This window comes from Rhipicephalus microplus, chromosome 4 (assembly GCF_043290135.1).
Source record: "Rhipicephalus microplus isolate Deutch F79 chromosome 4, USDA_Rmic, whole genome shotgun sequence".
In the NCBI taxonomy this organism is placed as follows: Eukaryota; Metazoa; Arthropoda; class Arachnida; order Ixodida; family Ixodidae; genus Rhipicephalus; species Rhipicephalus microplus.
In genome coordinates, this window is record NC_134703.1 from 6,202,883 (window position 1) to 6,221,339 (window position 18,457).

Consider the following 18,457-nt stretch of genomic DNA (forward strand, 5'->3'; position numbering starts at 1 on the left):
CATTTTTAACTGAAGCAAACGCATCTTGCAGCATGAAACACCTAAAAAAACAATGTGAGAGACAAAACATCAGAGCTGCACAAAACATGGCTTCTGAAGAAAAAAACGCGTAAACAAACACACACACACACACACAAAATGAAAATAGAAAATAAACTCTAAACAAGTAAAGAGATGAAAATGGTTATAGAATAATCAGAAACCCACAGGAAATTCTTACATTCTTTCAAATCTGTGACAGTCGCAAGGCAATCTTCAATTTTGCCTCTGATTCGTCAGGCTCTCCGCTGCAGCTTCATCGATCTGGTCAAACTTTGCAATAACTATCTTTCCTATGCTGACGTCTTTGGAACAGTGTCAGCGAAAGAAAGCGTGACGTAATCGTTAAGGCGAGAGTGTGTGGGTCACCACTCGGTTGACAATAAGCTCATAACTCATATCAGAACTTAAGTTCATTTACTTCTTTATTCTCTCTTTCCCAGACAAAATGAAGTTGAAAGGCTGAATAATAATATTCAACGCGACAGCGTTAAACAGCTTGTTTTGTAGTGTTTGGTAGCACCGTTGGTAGTGAGCTAAAATCATCATATTGCATGCGACTTAACAGGAAAAAAATGCAAAAACAGAAATCACGAAAATTTCCGGGCCCCAGTGATGATCAAGCTGCAGCCGCTAGCGTGGCAACCAAGTGTTGTATCACAGAGCCAGGCGTCTGGTTGGAAATACAATTTAAATAACTTCCTCTTCTTGAAAAATCTGGGAAAATAGCGTTCGTTCTTTACAAACACATGTTTCCTGTATACAGGCATCACAATACCACACGGCTCGCTGGATTCCGTGCCGACCGGTTGTGCCCTCGCGATCTCCGACGTCAGCGCAGCTCTAGTTGGCCGACTGGGCTGGCATTACGTCATCTCCTGACGCCGACAAGAGCTCTCGCAAGTTGCCCCATCCCCGGACTCCTGTGACCGTGTTTCCATCTTTCCTATCTGCGTAATACTGCGTGCATTGCACCCGGATGGCATATGCGATTATCATGACGACTTCAAAAGCCGGCCTCCCATCAGAAAAGGCACACACGTTACTGCGCGTATTCTCTTCAGAGCACGTAATGGGTACGCAGCGATTTCGAAAAGATTTCAGGCGCATAATTGCTCGTGGTTGAAAAAATGCTACCCATTACAGAGAATTCAGCTATATATCAAAATCTTCACTGGCAGAAGCAACTTTCAAATTTATTTAGTACATTGTAGTAATCGACACTTCAAAGCTCAATAGTAATATCACACAATAAAAAGTATGCTCCAAGTGGTTTAACTACGCACTAGGGACAGAATATTGCGATCGCGTTCAAATCTTCAAGGCAAAGCTTGAGGGTCCCTCAATTCTTATTTCACTTTGACTAAATTTAATATTTCTGAGTTTTACGACTTTGCCCGGATTATACTCACATGTCGAAACATTATTATATATTTTGTCAATGTTGCCCGACTATGTTTACCCGCTGGCAAAATATGTCTGCAAGTAAAAAAAAGGCTGCTGATCGTTACTTTAAAATTAGGCCAATATTACGCAAACAACGCTATATTAGGTGCATGCACAATAATAAATATAGACTAGACTACTGTACTGCCCCTGGTAGTGTTTTTCGATGAAGTCCGGACAAAAAAAATTATCTGCGATACATGTACAGCCTTTATTTATGTCAAGCTCTTAGTCTTGTAGAATTATAATTGTGACGGCCACCGGTGGGCTCCTTAGTGAATAATTGAATATGGAAGCACTGATACCTTTGGCAGTACTACTAGGAAGACAGTTGTTCTTCTTTTAATATAGAAAACTCGCTTGAATAGGAGTGTACCAGTGTCCTTTTGAGGGAATGTGTCGCTTGTGAGCAGGTAGCTGTGTTATATTGTAAACGTAATAAAATACGCCAGTATATTTCGTGGACACCTTTAAAAAATCGCATCGGTACATTTCGTATATCAAAAGGTACTTCACTTGCGCTAAGGTGCCACAAGTTATATTCATTTTTATTGATCTCTTGTTACATGCTTTGTGTATTTTAGAAGAAAGTACTTTTACATACGGCCCTTCACCCCCAACCCGTAATCTTAAAACTTTATAGTGAACCTATGCTCAAGAGGTACTAACTAGACACAAAGAATAGCTTCACAGGAATCTAATGCTGGCATGTTCGAGTTATAACAGCGAACAGCCAATATTTTCAATAAATTAGGCATGTCTATAGTTAGTATTATATTTGCCAAAATCAACACTGGTCAACATAACACATTAGTCGGCATTCGCTGCTTAAATTGGCAAAAAGTAGTTATTTGGTAACGTACGCTGGTTGTATGTAAATAAATACGCTGACGTGCTGTGGTTGCAGTCATTTTACATTGCGAGACACTGTGTTAGACTGTGTATGCTCCACTATCGACCAATATTTATTCTCACAAATAAGACATCGGACATGGTTCAGCTCAGCAACGAGATGCGGGTACAAACGTACTGAAGAAACATTAAACCGTTCTCAAACCATCGCATAGAATGGAATGTTTACCGACCGTGGCTCTTTCAAACAAAAATTGCAGCTAAAATTACTTATTAATTACGGTAGCGTAAAAAGTTTTAATTTAGAGAAAGCGATCACAGCAGTGTACAAATATGATATCTCCTAGATGTTCATTGCAAAGACGACTAGACATGGTTACCCAAAAAAGCCGCAAACGGCAGTATCCATCACACAGTTTTTCGGCGTGGAGTTTCTGTTCAGACTTATTGTCGGCGGTAGCAAAAATGAGTAAATCCGAATAGCGTGTGTATTTATTTTGTGTTATCCACACAAGAGCCATTGCTGTAAATAGGGACCAGCGAATAAGACGTAGTTTTAGCTTTTTGTTTTGTTTTGCTCTTGCATCTTCTTTTCGCTGTTTTCTTGCATCTTTGTCCAGAACCTGTGTAATCGTAGCTATGAATGGTCATTTCTTGATCACGTCGGTAAGGCAATGCATAGTGTTGGCTATCGGGTTTATTTATTTTTCTTCCTTTTGTCAAATGTCAGCACCGAAAAAGCAAAAAAAATATGGGATTGCTATGGGCATTAGATTCCACACACAGAGTATCGTAATTTCCTTGCGTCGCTCTTCCACCACCGCGACCAGATTTGCTGTCACTGGCTAGATCTCCACACAAACGACATGGTGCAATGACAGGGACAATAACAGGCCTTCCTGATTTCTGTTCTCTCATATACACTGGATAACTCAGACGAGCTCCGTAATCACGAAACCGCCGCACAACGCTGTTTATAGGCCATCCAGTTTTCTTCTAATTCTCTATATCTTCATCGACCGCCGTATTTATTATATAATTTGTCCAGACTTGTGCTACGTGACCGTTAGGCGCTGTTATTTGTACCGCGGTATACGCTTTATAAAACAGTGAAAAGTAACTAAAGCGACTAAATGAATATATATATAGGCATTATTGTCTGTTAGATCTCGTTAATATTGTGTCAAAACACGGAAATACGAGCCCTTGGGTATACACTTCTTTCCCTTATATATATATATATATATATATATATATATATATATATATATATATATATATATATATGTGTGTGTGTGTGTGTGTGTGTGTGTGTGTGTGTGTGTGTGCAACACCTCCCGGCCCACTCAAACTGACGTCGAAGCGCCTAAAAAAGCCTTTTCTAAGTTAAGAAAATGTGCGCCTTTCTGTTTCTTCGATCAAAATTGTGTGTCAGCTCTGCCATTGCCATTTACTACGCGGCTTCTCTGGTTGCATAGTGAATCGCATCATTAAATATCAAGTGAAATGGATCATCAAAACGTAACACGTCTTTATTTAATTTCGTACACTTAAATTAAGAATCGCCAAAGTTGCAACGAAAAAGAAGTTATGACGTTTCAACACAACACCCCGTGTACCTAACTTATGATACCCCATACCATTAGTGGAAATCTGTCTGATACCAGATAATTGCGCCATCTACTACGCACATAAAAGCACTGCCTAACTTATTTAGCTTTTATGGGAACAAAAAGCCCGTAGAAACGTCGTAAATAGTTTTACGGTGTAACTTCCGCGAGTATTAGTTTTTTCAAGTCATAAATGCCGCTCGACAGACGGTGTTCCTTCGAATCCAGGACTATACTCTTCACCTAATATGGCATGCTCAGGCAGTTAGAAATACAACAACAAAAAAGATACCAATAGGAAACGTTCAACCGTATACGTTCACTTAAATTTATATACTGCGCTGGACTTACTGTCTCGTCTCTTCCATTGCTACTGGAAATAAACAATTTCGCAGCAATAAAAGGCAAAACGCGAAGTCACTCTTACTCCTTCTTCGCTGCTCTCTCCGAGTCTCTGAGGCACCGGAAAGACTACAATGTATCAACTGGCATGGGAGCCGATCCAGATACTTCTATTTTCCAGATGTGGTGTTCCAGTTTCTACCGACAAACAACAGTTTACAATAAAATACACCAATCAGAAAGCTACTGAGTGTAAAACAAATGCCATCAATAGTCTTTCGCGCACTTCAATATAAGCTTAAATGCTCGCGGTTAAAAATAAAAGAATCAACAGCTTAAACCGGGCCGCGAGTTTACAAAGGCGAGCGGATAAAGCCACCCAGAATGCACCGCGGGCCAACACTCTTGGAGGCTATGCATTTCCGCCGGCCTAACTGTGTCATCGCGCTGTCGCTCCCCGCACTTTCGTATAGTGTTGCAGCAGCCGCGCGGGGGGTCGCGCTCGCGGAAGGAAGCCCTGCCAAGGCATATGGCCCTGCAATCGGATGCTCGCGAAGTAATCGTGTGCGGCTCGTCTGACCGAACGTGCTGCGCTGAGTTAGATACTCGTAAATAAAGCGTGTGCCCCCACCTCTCACTGTCGCAAAGCCGCGTTATTCAGGACGCAATAAAGCCGAGTCGCCACTACGCCTGTTGCCAAGTGCTCGGAAGGAAGCCCTGCGCCGAGTAGGATACTCGCGAAAGAAGCGTGTGCGCCCACCTCCCACTGAACGAACGCCCTACGCCGAGTTGGATACTCATGAAGAAAGCGTGTGCCCCACCTTTCACTGCCGAGTCGCAAAGCCGCGCCGTTCAGGATGCATTGAAGCCGAGTCGACTGACTACGCCTGATACACCTATGCCTGCTGCGAAAAACGCCACACCGGGGATTACTGCACTCCACTTGGTGAGTTTCTGGCGATTCTCAGCATGCTGTTATTGAAAGCGAGTTTCCGATACTGTCGTTTTAAATAAGGCTACGAACTGTGCTCGGGCAGCAAGGACAGAAATGTAGTGGTGATACATGCGTGCGATCGTAAAATCCTTGAAAGCCTGCGCGCAAAACTTTGTCGTGCGTCACTACCACAATGTCGAAACTAAAAGTAAAGCATGCAGTCTCAAGACATTGTCTTTAGTCGAACTAATTTGAGACAAGAGAATTAAACTTATCGGATGTTTTTTTTTTTTTTTTCATGGCTTCACTGCAATACGGCCCCGTGTTCAGGTGAAGGCAAGTTAGACTCGCAGTTATCCTCGCCCGTTCGTGGTTGTCGCTTTTTTTTTTCGCCCCCCCTGTGTTATTATGTGGTCTGAAAATAATCTGCCACCCTTCTCTATGAAACTGTCGAGTGCATTCCATGCGGCTCTACTTTGCATGATGTCTCCTTTGAGAGGCTTCTTTAATAAAATAATGTATTAGTGCAAAGCTTACTAAAATCACAGCTGCCAACTGTTGTAACCACCATACCCATGCAAAAATAAATATGCAATACATGCGATAATAATTTATTAACATGAAAACTGTTTCATGAGAGAACACTGAAGGTATCTACAGGAGAATGGCACAACAAAGATAACACTTTATGTGTCAAGCATAGACATACGTGAATGTACACATTGATAAGTTTATGTATGAACAGTCATGGTAATAACTTTGAAAAGCAAAATGAACTCTGCTTGCAGTGCAAGCTGAAGGAAAATTGAGAAGGGAGACAGGAAAGAGCGTACTCTTTCCTGTCCCCCTTCTCGTTTTTCCATCAGCTTGCACTGCAAGCAGAGTTTTCAAGTATGAAACCAACTAGTCTGCAAAGAAGTATTGATTCAAAAAGCACAAAGTCTTTGTTAGAATTTCAGTGGTAGCGGCATAGCAGGCACGTATATTAAATGGACACTATCGACACGATGCTGTCATGCCAATGTGTGTAAGGTACACAGATGAAGCATGGTGCATACACAGGCAATATCAATTTGACTTTCTGTTGACCAGAAAGCACTATACTGCAATTAGGCTCAGCCATCTTGAGACTAGAGTAGGGCTTTGTTGTTTTGAGCTAAAATTAAAAATGCAAGTGGCACATCGGTACTAAAAATGTGGGCTCCGTAGTTGGCCATCATATAATGATGCACTGGATGATGTGGTGTTCACAGAAGGGCATACTATTGCTGACAGCACAGGTAGTTTGCCGGGTCAACACATAAGGGTGCATTGCAGGGAACTTGGTGGTGACAAGTGGTGTTCTGGTACCGTTTTATACATTGAGTGATGTGGGCCGACAGCACTGAGGACCAACCCACCACATCTAGTGGTGACCTGCAGGTTACGGCATTGAAATCCCGGCCGCGGTGGCAGTCTCGATGCAGCACATTGGAATGAAAAAGGGTGAGTGCACTATACAATGGGACGGCGTGTCATAACGCAAAATAGCTCAATCGGCCGCTATCAAGCATGGTATCAAATAAGAATAAACAGCAAACAACAAAATGGAGAAGATGAATTAAAAGAAACCATGCTAAGTTGTCAATACACTGTAATGTTGCTAATTAGACGATTCGGAGCAAGAAAAGTACGGTTAAAGTCTAAAAACGCGCCCGACTACACTTTCTGGAAGCTAATAGCAGTTTCTTGAGGTGCCTTCTGGGAGAACCTCATAGGGTACTTCAGTATTTCGCTGTAAAACCTTGTAAGGCACGAAATAGAATCATAGCCCAAAAACCTTCTCCGAAAATATGTCTGTGCCCCAACGGGTGTTTCATAAATGATATTGTTACTGGTAGATGACTGAAAACAGGTATGTTTACAATATATACAGTCACAGTAATGCGGGTAAAAACAACTGCGATAGCGAGAGCAGGCACCACCTAGTCCTTCACTTTTTCGTCCTCTCTATGTGAGCGGCACATAACGTTACCCTCCGGCGGTGAAGGCACCGACTCGGTGCAGTCAGAGAAAGACGGTATAGAGGTGGTTATTATACATGTGCGTTGCGGCAGCCCGGTGTATGACATGGCTTCAGACGTACAACGTAAACGATGTTGGTACGGGGTTGAGTCAACGAGGACAAAGACAATTCAATTTCTTATGTCACGACGGTCACTTGGCAGTGCATAGGGTACGGTTCGGATGGCGGGAACAGTAGCTTTGTAAAAAGCCCAATACAGCGTGCTGGAGACCACAGCACAGGAATCCTGGAGGCAAGTGAGTGTTTATATGACTGCTCTCATAACGAAATCGTTGGCCCGCTTGTGAGTCGGTTAGCCGAACGCACACAAGTTGACGTGTATGGTCGGCATGGGCTATAGCTTATTGAGCGTATTCAGTGGGTGGGCATGTTGAAGGAGGCATCATTGGTGTCCATAGGCAACATTGGATTTCAGTCAAATAAAATAAAGGCGAACAGCCAGCTGCCTCGTGTTACGACGTATATGTTACACAAGACTAAGACACCTTGTATGTAAACCATGTACGGCTCCGTTGAGGTTCGGGCACGGCACGAAAGTTCGTTATGTTGGCGTGCAACGGACTTTCCAAAAAGGTTTTTTTTTATTTTTTGAAGCACATTGGATGAAGCACGAGCCAAAAAAAACGAGCGAACCTCTTTGGAAGAACTTGTAATAGGGAAGTTGATGACGGCGCATATTTTTGCTGGATCAGCTCGTTTACTTGCAGCGTCAACAAGATGGCCAAGCACGGCGATCTCCAGGCGCAAAAAGCAGCATTTTGAAGAGTTGAGTTGAAGATCAGCAATGTGAAAGACTTGCAATATGGCCGACAAGTTTTGCAGGTGACTAATGAATGTAAGGGGAGAAAACTACGATATTGTCCAGGCAGCAGAGAGGCATGTGGACCACTTGAAACCCCCTCTGTAGAGAGTCCATCACACGCTCAAAATGTTGCTGGCGCATTACACAACCCAAAGGGCATGACTTAACTTCCAATCATTTTCATCGACAGCTATTTGTCAATAGCCCAAACGAAGGTCGATGGAAGAAAAGTACCGTGCACCAAAAGGGAATCAATGGCGTCGTCTATTTGCAGCAATAGGCAGAAGTATTTTTTGATTTTGTTGAAGTGCTGGTGAAATGCCGGCAGTCGACGCAGAACTGCCAGGTGTTGTCTTTGTTTTTTACAAATACTATGGGCGACGCTCAAGGGCTCGAAAATGGCTCCATGATGTCCTTAGAGAGTATTTCATCAACTTCCGTTTGAATGACGCTGCGATCGGTCGCGGAGACATGCTAAGGGTGTCGATGAATGGGTGTTGTGTCCGCGTTGTCGATTCGATGCCTCACTAGATATGTTTGTCCAAGTTTGGGTGAAGCGAAATCAAAAGTTGCGGTATGTCTCCTACGAAAGGTGTAGGTCCTGGCTTTTATAAGGATCAGGGTTCGGGCAGGCAATCATGTTTTCGAATGTGTCATCAGGTGTTGGGCCAGCAGCAGGGCTGCCTGGAGGCGACTGTGGGGCATCAATGGCCAGAGCAACAGGGTTGTTTGCGTCTAAAGGTGATATTGTGCCCAGCGAGATACCTTCAGGAAGCAGTTGTGCGCAGCGTCCAAAGTTCAGGACAGGTGTGCAAAAGTTGTTCGCAGAAACAGTCACAAGATAGTGAGGCAAAACTAATCTTCGCGTCAGTAGAACGTCCAAGGAGCAACGTCCAGAACAGCAAAGAGAACTGAGGTGTTGTGGTCATCGAAGCTCACATGCGCAAAGCACATTCGAAGGACGGTAGGTGTACGGCTATTGGCTTCGCGAACAACAGGTGATGAGGCGCGTGTAACGACTTTACGAAGACGACGAGAAAGGTGAGCACTCATCAATGATTATTGAGCCCTTGTGTGGATGAGTGCTGAAACAGGCATGCCCTCTACATCTACATCCGTAAGCTTTTGTCGAGATGCCAGAGTTAACAGAGGATTTCCGAGTCGATCAGTCAAGGCCGCATCACCTTCCGGGAGCTGCACTGGTCTGTTTTCCCGAGGAAGGACGGTGAGGGGGAGCGACGGGACATAAGCAACCGAGAAAGTCGTTGGGTCTGGGGAGACGGCGACGGCTCATAATGTGGGGTTGATGTTCGGGCATTAGTGTTCAGTGGATTGGCGTGCAAAGGGGAGGATGAAGTGTCGTCTGGACGGCATGGTGCACGAGGAGACGATGGCCGACGATAGCGACAATAGAGGGAAATGTGACCGGCGCCATTGCAGTTGAAGCATATCGACCCGTCTTCTCGCGTGCGCCACTGGTTCGAATCATGGTACCCGGAATAAGTCAGTTGTGGCTGGTAGTATGGAGCAGGGCTGACGTAGAACGACTTTGGGCACATACAGGCTGGATGCCTGCATTCGCCAGTTCTTCGCGCACGGCGGCCTGAATTAATGACACTGTCGGGCGGGCCTCCTCGTGAGAATTAGTCTGGGGAGCAGATGGAGTTGCTGCCTCGATATTACGCCGCACGAGACGCAGGAAGTTTTTGGTACAGGGCGGCGGCTGGATCTAGACGTCTTTGCACGACGACGTGGCAGCAGTGGTAGGGAGCTGAACAAATTGCTGCGTAACATGTCGGCTTTTTGCTTCTTCGAAACTTCAGCACTCCCTGATAATGTCGTAAATGGTGGAGCAGTCTTTGTACACGAGCAAGTGAAGGGCGTCGTGAGCGATGCCTTCATTAATGTGGGTGACTGTTGGCTTCGGCCATTTGGCTATCAACTTGCCCGCACAAGGCTAAGACATCTTGTATGTAAACCATGTGCAGCTCCTTTGAGGTTTGGGCACGGCACGAGAGTTCTTTCTCTTGGCATGCAATGGGCTTTCCAAAAAGGTGTTTCATTTTTTTTGTTTATATACGTCTTTTTTTTGTTACGTAGGTTTAAATTCTCCTCGTGTGTGTCGAACCACACGTTGGCCCTACCCCTGAGGTAGTACCTGACGTTTGCAAGCATCAAAGTCGAATCCCAGCGATTGGTCTTGCTGCTGCACTCTTAGTTGGCCAGCCACTTCTCCACCTGACTGTTATCAGTCCTGCAGAAGGGGCCTGGGCCTCGGAGGTGGGTCACGACAATGTGACTGGGTGCATTCGGCATAGCGGGGGCTGGATCAGCAGAATTGTCTGCCGGCATGATGGACTGTCCAAGAATACGCCCGCTGCGAAGTTCCGTTGTGTGCTCCTGATGTGTCCAGCACCTCCACCTAAGATGTTACGGGGAGATGACAGAAAACGAGTGTATTTACAATATTCATAGTAACAATACTGCGGTTGAAAACAACCACGATGGCCAGGACAGGCACCACCTAGTCTTTTAACTTCTTCGGTTTCTAAGTAAGCGGCACATAACTATACTGTCAGTGTCGTGGTTTGGACATTAACCCCACCGCCACTCAAAAAACGCAATTGAAGAGCTCGTTACTCCTGACGGTAAGGCGAAACAAAAGTCGCTCATGGTGGAATGGCACAATGTTACTGCACAACATTGATGAGTATCTGATTGTGACTTGTGAGGGCCACACCTGGTGGATCCAAGAGACTAGTGGGATTAGTGGGCACCATTCTTTAACATCAGCTTTGACAAGGCTGTATGCATGATACTGAGGTAATAGTGCAGAGCCAAATGCTTCTGCCTGTGGCTAAGGTGACCAATTGTAAGGTTATGATATTACAGCTAATGCGAGGAGTCGTTCTCGCTTTGGTTCAATCAAAGATGAAGCATCAAGTGCAGCGGTGGCGATGAGCTGCTCCTTCGCATAGATTTAGGTTCACTTTAAAGAATCCCACATGGCCCAATTTGATCCGAAGTCACCCACTGTGTGCCCCGTCGCGGTGGTCTACTGGCTAAAATACTTAACCGCTGACCCGCAGGTCGTGGCATTGAATCCCGGCTGTGGTGACTACATTTTCGATGGAGGTGGAAATGGTGTAGGCCAGTGTGCCCAGATTTGGGAGCCCGTTAGAGAACCCCAGGTGGTCGAAATTTCCGGAGCTTTCCACTACGGCGTCTCTCACAATCATATGGTGGTTTTGGGACGTTAAACCCCACATATCATCAGTCGCCCACTGCGGTGTGCTTCACAATCATATCATCGTTTCGCCACGTAAAACCGTAGAAATGATGTTTGAAACCAAGTTGGCTCTGTGCCTAGAACTGTCGTGAGCCCAGTTGGTGTGAGGCAGCTGCCATTCAGTGCAGCCTTGCACCAGGCACATTTTTCTCTATGCTGTGGCTCAAAGAATGGGGCCTCTTCTTTGCTCTCTTGGCAGCTGGCTCAACTGCTGGGCGCCCTGTAGGGACCCTCTTGGACCCCCTTGTAAGCCCTGGCCTACGCCTAGCAGTGCTGGTCGGTTGCACCCTTATGTGACGGGCCCGGCGACGTCTTGCTGCAGCGGTAGCCTTGAATGCCAGCATCAGTCCTGTCCCATCGCTGCTGTTCTGAACACGAGCAAGCTCCTCTGCAAGGCCCTTCACAATATCAAGGTAAGCTGGATTGTGTGCATTCATAGAATGCACACGCCGCAACTGGACCTCCAGGAACTCGTATGCATGTTCTTGGGCCTGCACCAAAAGTGATGAAAGAAATATACTTCAAGTGTACAGCACACCAACAAGAACTGCACATTTATTTTGCTCCTCTTTAACTGCAGACAACAGCTCGAGAATAAAGTTCAAGCTGAGGAGTCAATTTAAGTCAAGGTTTTCCTGTCACCTGTTTTGACTATTCTGTTAGTGGAAGTGCTGCTAATACCAACAATTGGTGACCTGTAGTTCCAAACATGGAACAATACGACACCAATAGTGTTGAAATCTTGAAATCGCCCTCAGAATGATGACATCCACCAATATGAAATTGTAAATTCGTGAGTGCGGTAGAGCACAATAATATGCTTACAGGAATAAAAGAAGCCTTGACTACTGTTCAGTAGCATTCCCTATGTTTAATTGAAAAGTACTTCAGGGCCCTTTCAAGGGGCTTGTCCTACCTGGGCAAGTTGGGCTGCATCAGGCACCGACGGTACAGGTGCGAGGTGTGTGGCCTCTTGCGTGCTGGTGCCTTGCAATGCTTGGAGTTCGTCTGGCTCCTTCTGCTGGGCACTGGTACCTGCCGTGGTTCTGGAGCTACGGCTGGGCTCCTCCTCTTGGAAGGGTTCGAAAAATATCCTGGGGGGACACTTCTCGCCCAGGGCCAGCTGTCCCAGTTGGTACCGGTCGTCAGTACTCAGTGCCGGAGCATTCGGAAACAGTCCTCCGTACTTTTTCTGCACCAAAGCCTGGTGCTTACAAAATGCACCTTGTTTACCAAAGAGACATGTACATAGTCCTATGTCAGCATAGACCTCATAACTGGAGCTGGGGTGGGTCGCACTAGGCACAATGTACTGTCCCTGGCCTACCACTTGGATGGCCTCGGCTGCATCTTTCGGCATTCTCGACAGCAGCCGCTTGTACAGTAGTTGATGGGCTGCAACACGGCTGTAGGCGTGGCGGAGGATACGGCTTTCAAAGTATTTCTCCCACACCAGAGCCACAGAGTCTACGAGTGCGACTGCATTGAATGCTTCGACTCTGTTCAGGATAATGTCTTTGAGAACGCGTATGGTTGCCTCCGCAAAATTGTTGGTGTTGTGGCCCCTTGTCAACACGTCCAAACGGTAGAGCTGCACCCACTCTTCTTGTCGGCGCAAGAATGTCAGAACTCTAGACACGAAGGCATCGTGTTGTAGGGCCTTAACTTCGGCAATGGCAGCTTCAAGTTTTTCTGCTGTGTCTGCATACATGACCTGCAGATAGCAGGAAATTTTTCAATGAGGTGCTCGTATTTGGATATTTTCGCTTTTTTTAAACTGCACCATAATACAGATTCATGCTTCACTGTCTGCATTGAAGTCACTTTGTGGTCTGCACATGCTTGCCCCAGTTCAAAAGGCCAGTAAACAACCCCCAAGGACCAAAAATAAAAAATATCTGCACCTTTGCTCCGTGAACATGCTGCCTCCTCAAGGATTTTGCAAATACTTTATTAAGGAATTCACAGGGGTTAGAACATTGGTTTCAGCTAGTTTCAAATTTTCGTGCGGTCTCGCCACCCTTCTATTTCAAAGGGAGGAAAAAGCGTAGCCTGCCGTCGTGACTGGTTTAACCCAATCGATGAGCTGCGTGCTTCGTCAAGTCGCTGATCGGCGAATTTGTGTCACTGCTCATGAAAGAAGGATTGGTCAGGTGTAGGAAAGGAGCGCGGGAATTGTTTTTCTAAATGGAGGCTGTGCACGGTGCGCAGCGCTGTAATCTGGAAATTGATTGCCGCGGTCTGCTCTACGAATTGCCAAGCGGTGGTCCATAAAAGTTGATGCTGCTGACATTTTCTGTACGCTTGTGCGAATAGGGAATTTTAGGTTCGAAGTGAATTCGAAGCGAATAGTGATTTTGGTCGAATAATATCTAATTCAATTGTAATAGTATATATATTGCATAATATAAACAAAAAGGGGCATATTTGTCATGGCCAAACAAACTTGCACAGATCTTTAAAAATTGAAACAGGGCCTATGCAAAGGCCACTTTTTTTTTTTTCATCAAAGGAAGTGGCAACAACTTCGAATTGTAGCAGCATTCGGCTTTTGGTGCAGTCCAAGTAATAGCCAGTAAAATATGCTGCGTTTCAATTTTTTTTTTACTTGGAGCATATAAATTTGTGTAACGAGCTTTTAAACTGAAAACAACAAAAAAAGCAGTATCAATGTCATTGTAATTCTTTATTAAAACCTTGAAGTGGGGCTTTGCTGCAGTGCGAATTTCTCTTGATTACGTGTTTTCACGGCTTAGCACCAATTCATTGCAGTGAAACCACTTTTAAATCTGGTCTAATGTGCTTGGGTAACTGCTTTCATGGTTTAGCATCCCTCCACTGCCAAGAAACCACCTTTACAGAGTGTTATGTGTGGACTAATATACACCTATTTTGTTCGTTTTTAATAATTCAAAAATTTCAGCAATTTAACTTTGATTCAAATCAAATTTGATTACTGCATTATTCATTTAAATATTCAAAGCATTTGAATATTTGTACAAGCCTCATTTTATGGCATTCGAAATCATTTGAACCCACCAGACGTTTACTGGTGTACTTTTTAAATGTGATTAAAATGGACACAAATACTGTCTGCGTTTTCATCTGCAGATTAGGGAATCTTGTGCGGCATACACTTCAAATTATATCGCGAGGAAGTGAAGGTAATTCATGCACTAGCCTTGCAGGACAGCTGTGCTTTTTATGCACCTATGCTGCTACGCCAGCGCCATCATCTTGGAAACATGAAACGAATGCTAAAATAGCAGACCATTGTGAATTTGTTCACTAAGTGCAGATGCAACGAATGCACCTCGTATCTTAGAGCTAGAGTTACAACTAGATTGCAAAAAAACTTGCCAGTTGGAAGGCAGACATGAATCGTCTCCTCTGGTCTTTGTCGACAGAGTTGTGAGATGTCAGCCAGCGCCACTCCGCTTGTGCCACATGAAAATGGCACAAAAGCTGCCTTGCTGACGGCCATGTCTGCTGTAGGGCGGCCTTCTCAGCACTCGAATTGTCAGTCATGAATACCTGTGGGGCCTGGCAGACAATGCAATAAAGTTGAAAGCTGTTCATAGTTATAAAGGCATAGAAAAGTCGTGGCTGTTGTGAGAACAATTTTCGTGGGTGAATCAAAAAATATAAATAGCCTTGGCTAATAATTTACTATTGAATTTGAGTTCGGTATTTGCTTTTTAATAAACTATAGAGAGCAGTAACATTTAAGGTAAGTTTCAAGGTTAAAGACAAGTGTAAGTTTGCATCTGTTACCAGTATATTAAAAAGAAGAGAGAGTTCGGGCAATAGGTCCACGAACTCACTCATTGGCCAACTCACACGGACTCACTCAGACTCACATTATGAGTCTGAGTCTGGATAAGCACTATTTTTGTGAGTCGAAGTCCGAGAGAGTTTGTTTGAAGAAAATTTTAGTGAGTGTGAGTCCGAGCGGGTTCGGCTAAGCAAAATTTTGGAGAGTCTGAGTCCGAGTGTGTCTAAAGCGCAAAATATATTTCTTGAGTGAGTTCCACTTTCTTTTGCCGACTTGAGGTTCCACCTAGACATTTTCAGCATTACTCAGCCTTACCTAGATTCACATTTATACTCACATCTATTCATAGGTATTCCAAAGCAGTGTTTTTCATACACCGTTTCAATATTTATTAATTAGACATTTGAATTATACAAGGGGGCACCTTGGCAGTCCCAAACTAAGTCTTCCAGGGAATTTCTCGACTATTATATTTTAACATCTCCTCCAAGAAAAATGACTTTACTGGTTTGGAAGCACTCGGAACTCGTTTTCGAAGATGCTGTGTGAAGCGGCACCAAGAAGAGCACCGATTACATCAGATATTGGTGTTAAAGAGCATTGACACCACAATCAAAGAAGCTAATTCCATTCTGATGAACTCATGAGTTGACTCGTAGTACTCACTCACACTCAGGTCCAGCCGTGAGTCTGAGGCTGAGTGTGTGCGGTTGAGTAATGTTTTGGTGCGTTTGAGTCTGAGTGAGTCCGGCTTAAGAACCTGTATGGGCCTGTACAAAGGCTTACAGTATTGTTAAATAAATAAATATGTGTGAACGAGAGTTTGGGTGAGTTCAGCTCAGAAAAAATTTTGTGAGTCTGAGTACAATGAGTGGAAAGTTCAATATACAAGGTGCATTTGATTTACCTGCACCAATTGAAACCGGTTCACGGCTGTGCATGCAAAGTTCAGAAATTGTGAAGCGCAAGTTCAGTGGTGCAGGCACAGTGCAACACCCAAAACGAATGACGATGTGCTGATGCAGGCCTTATTTCTGTTCACTTAGTTAACACCGTTAAGGTAACACTGACCGATGGCCAAATGATTATGCATACAGTTTATGAGGCACAAACTTCTTAGCAAAAAACACATCGTGTTAGTGGAGGCAGGTATGGTGCCTACACCAAAGTATTGCGTCGTCTGCTCAGCCGCACGCGCCGCTGCACAAAGCCGGCACTGTCAGTGTGGGAGGGGCGGGAAAATCGTGAACCAGCGCTGTACCTCTTCTGCACCTTTAGAAATGAATGGCAGGGTTCAGAGGTTGTCAATGCTGCACCGCTGAAACGAATGGCAAGACGCATAACATCGTGAACTGGTTCACGTGGTGCAGGCAAATTGAACAGACTGACATATTTCATGAATGAGCCTGAGAGAGTTCCAGAAGCTATGCCGACCTATGGTGTGGGCACATGTTTTAGCTTGAGAAACGCTTATCTAGCCTGAGTGAAATGCACAGAACAGGCACACTTCACCCACAATGATGGTGTCACATGGGAAAGATTAGAATTCATAGCCAAATGTGTGATGATGATGAGAGCATGTAGGTGATTTCTATAAATGCCCACAAGAACCACAAAGGCCCTCTCCTGTGGCTTAGTCTGTGCAGTATTGTTGACTTTTGTTTTTGTCACAAATAATTTCTGTCCTGGAACAACTTTTTATTTTTTTGGTCCAGCTTAATGGAGCTATTTGCTATTGTGTCATTACTTACACTATGCGAATTCAGAAATGTCTTCAGAAGTAGTTACAGAAGTTCCATAGGAAACTACAGGTTTTCCCGCTCACTTTGATCCAAGTGGCAGCTTAGATAATCTGCACGCCATTGAAATAATCTGAGCGCCAACCTCTTTAATCCATGTGCCAAACATATAATCCAAGCCCCAACATATTTAGTCCAAGTGCCAACTCAATCAGGCCGCGTGCCAGTGATTTTAATCCAAGTGCCACCATGTTTAATCCAATCGCCAATGGCTTGAATTCAGGTGCCAGTCAGTTCAATCCATGCACAAAAAGCACAATACGGGGCGGGGCGTAAATGGCAATGCATTTGAAATGCAGTTTCTACAATATAAAATACTATAGTCGGAAAGTAGAATAAATCATTATTATTAGTATTCGCCGCTAGTATTCAAGGAAACAAAAATTCCGTGGTTCGCTTGAGCCATGTTTGCAGTGCTTATACTGTGCTATGTACAAGTTTGTAGATGAGTGCTTGGCCCGGGTGGAGTCATTTTAATAGCAATGAAAGAAAAAAGCAAGGATATTTTGTGTTCGTCAACAAAGCTCATAATTAGATTTGTATAGCATTACATGTCTGGGCCAGGTCATGTAATGCGTGTGGGGATGCTGACACCCCCCCTGTAAAGTTGTCTGCGCCGCGTGGCGCACGTGTCTCGCCCCAAGGCTTTATTTCGGTGGTGACCACCGCCAGGCGATAGATGGCGTTGTGTTCGCTTTGAGTACCACTGTTGGTAGAGTGGTAGCGCCGGCGGTGACCCCTGGCGGAAGGCAGGCCTTGGTGGCGGGCGAGCGTTGAGCGAGTCTCTTCTGCGCGTGGCGGCTGCCGCGAACGGTTGTCTGTAGCGTGGGTCCCGGTGCTCGGCACCGTGGGCTTCGCGCCGGAGTCCCACGTGGAAAGTCAGGCGTTGGCGACGCCGCCTTGGGTATATGTTAGTGTGTTGGGTGTGTTGGTGTGTGTTTAGTGTGTCACTGCGTTATGTTGTTTGTATGGTAGCGTGTTAATTGAAGTTTGTGTATCATTCGGTGGATGATATCGTCGTCTAAATTAGTTAATAAATCTATGTATGTGGTGTGCTTTGTACCGACCGCGTCTGCTTTGTCCGTTCACTCCAAGAGCGTGGCGTGGCGAGGCGCTCGTTCACCTTACCGAGACCCCACATGCGGCAGACATAATATTGTTATTGGAGTGCCGGGATGCATAACAAGATATGAAGAACTTGACTGTGGGCAGTGATGAGTCAGAAACAGGTACACGCTCAATAAATTAGGGCAGAGCAAATTAGAAATCATTTGAGAGGCTTTCGTCCTGCAGGGCACATAAGACGCAAACTCGTGACCCTGATGTGGAAAACGGAAGTCATATTTTATATTCATATTAGTTATCTTTTATTCAAACAAAATTATGTGTGTTCGATGAACGCGTGTTTCAAGCAAACACGCTTCAGGAATACTAGCGTTGTCTTTTTATAGGAAAACAGGAGTTTCCTTTTTTATGCTTTTATAAAAAACCTAATTCCAAATGA

At 44.7% G+C, this 18,457-nt stretch overlaps 1 protein-coding gene across 2 annotated transcripts in view; it reads right to left on the reverse strand.

Moving 5' to 3' along the window:
* Positions 1-5,818: 5,818 nt before the first annotated feature.
* Positions 5,819-18,457, reverse strand: part of LOC142814154 (uncharacterized) — a 30,402-nt gene continuing 17,763 nt past the window's right edge. For both annotated transcript variants that reach the window (XM_075892124.1, XM_075892123.1), the window contains exons 4-6: positions 14,740-14,922; positions 12,296-13,093; positions 5,819-11,870 (exon numbers count right to left, since the gene is read on the reverse strand). In XM_075892124.1, the coding sequence (XP_075748239.1) occupies positions 11,499-11,870; positions 12,296-13,093; positions 14,740-14,922 (1,353 nt within the window). In that variant the 3' untranslated portion in view covers positions 5,819-11,498. The remainder of the gene's footprint in view (positions 11,871-12,295; positions 13,094-14,739; positions 14,923-18,457) is intronic.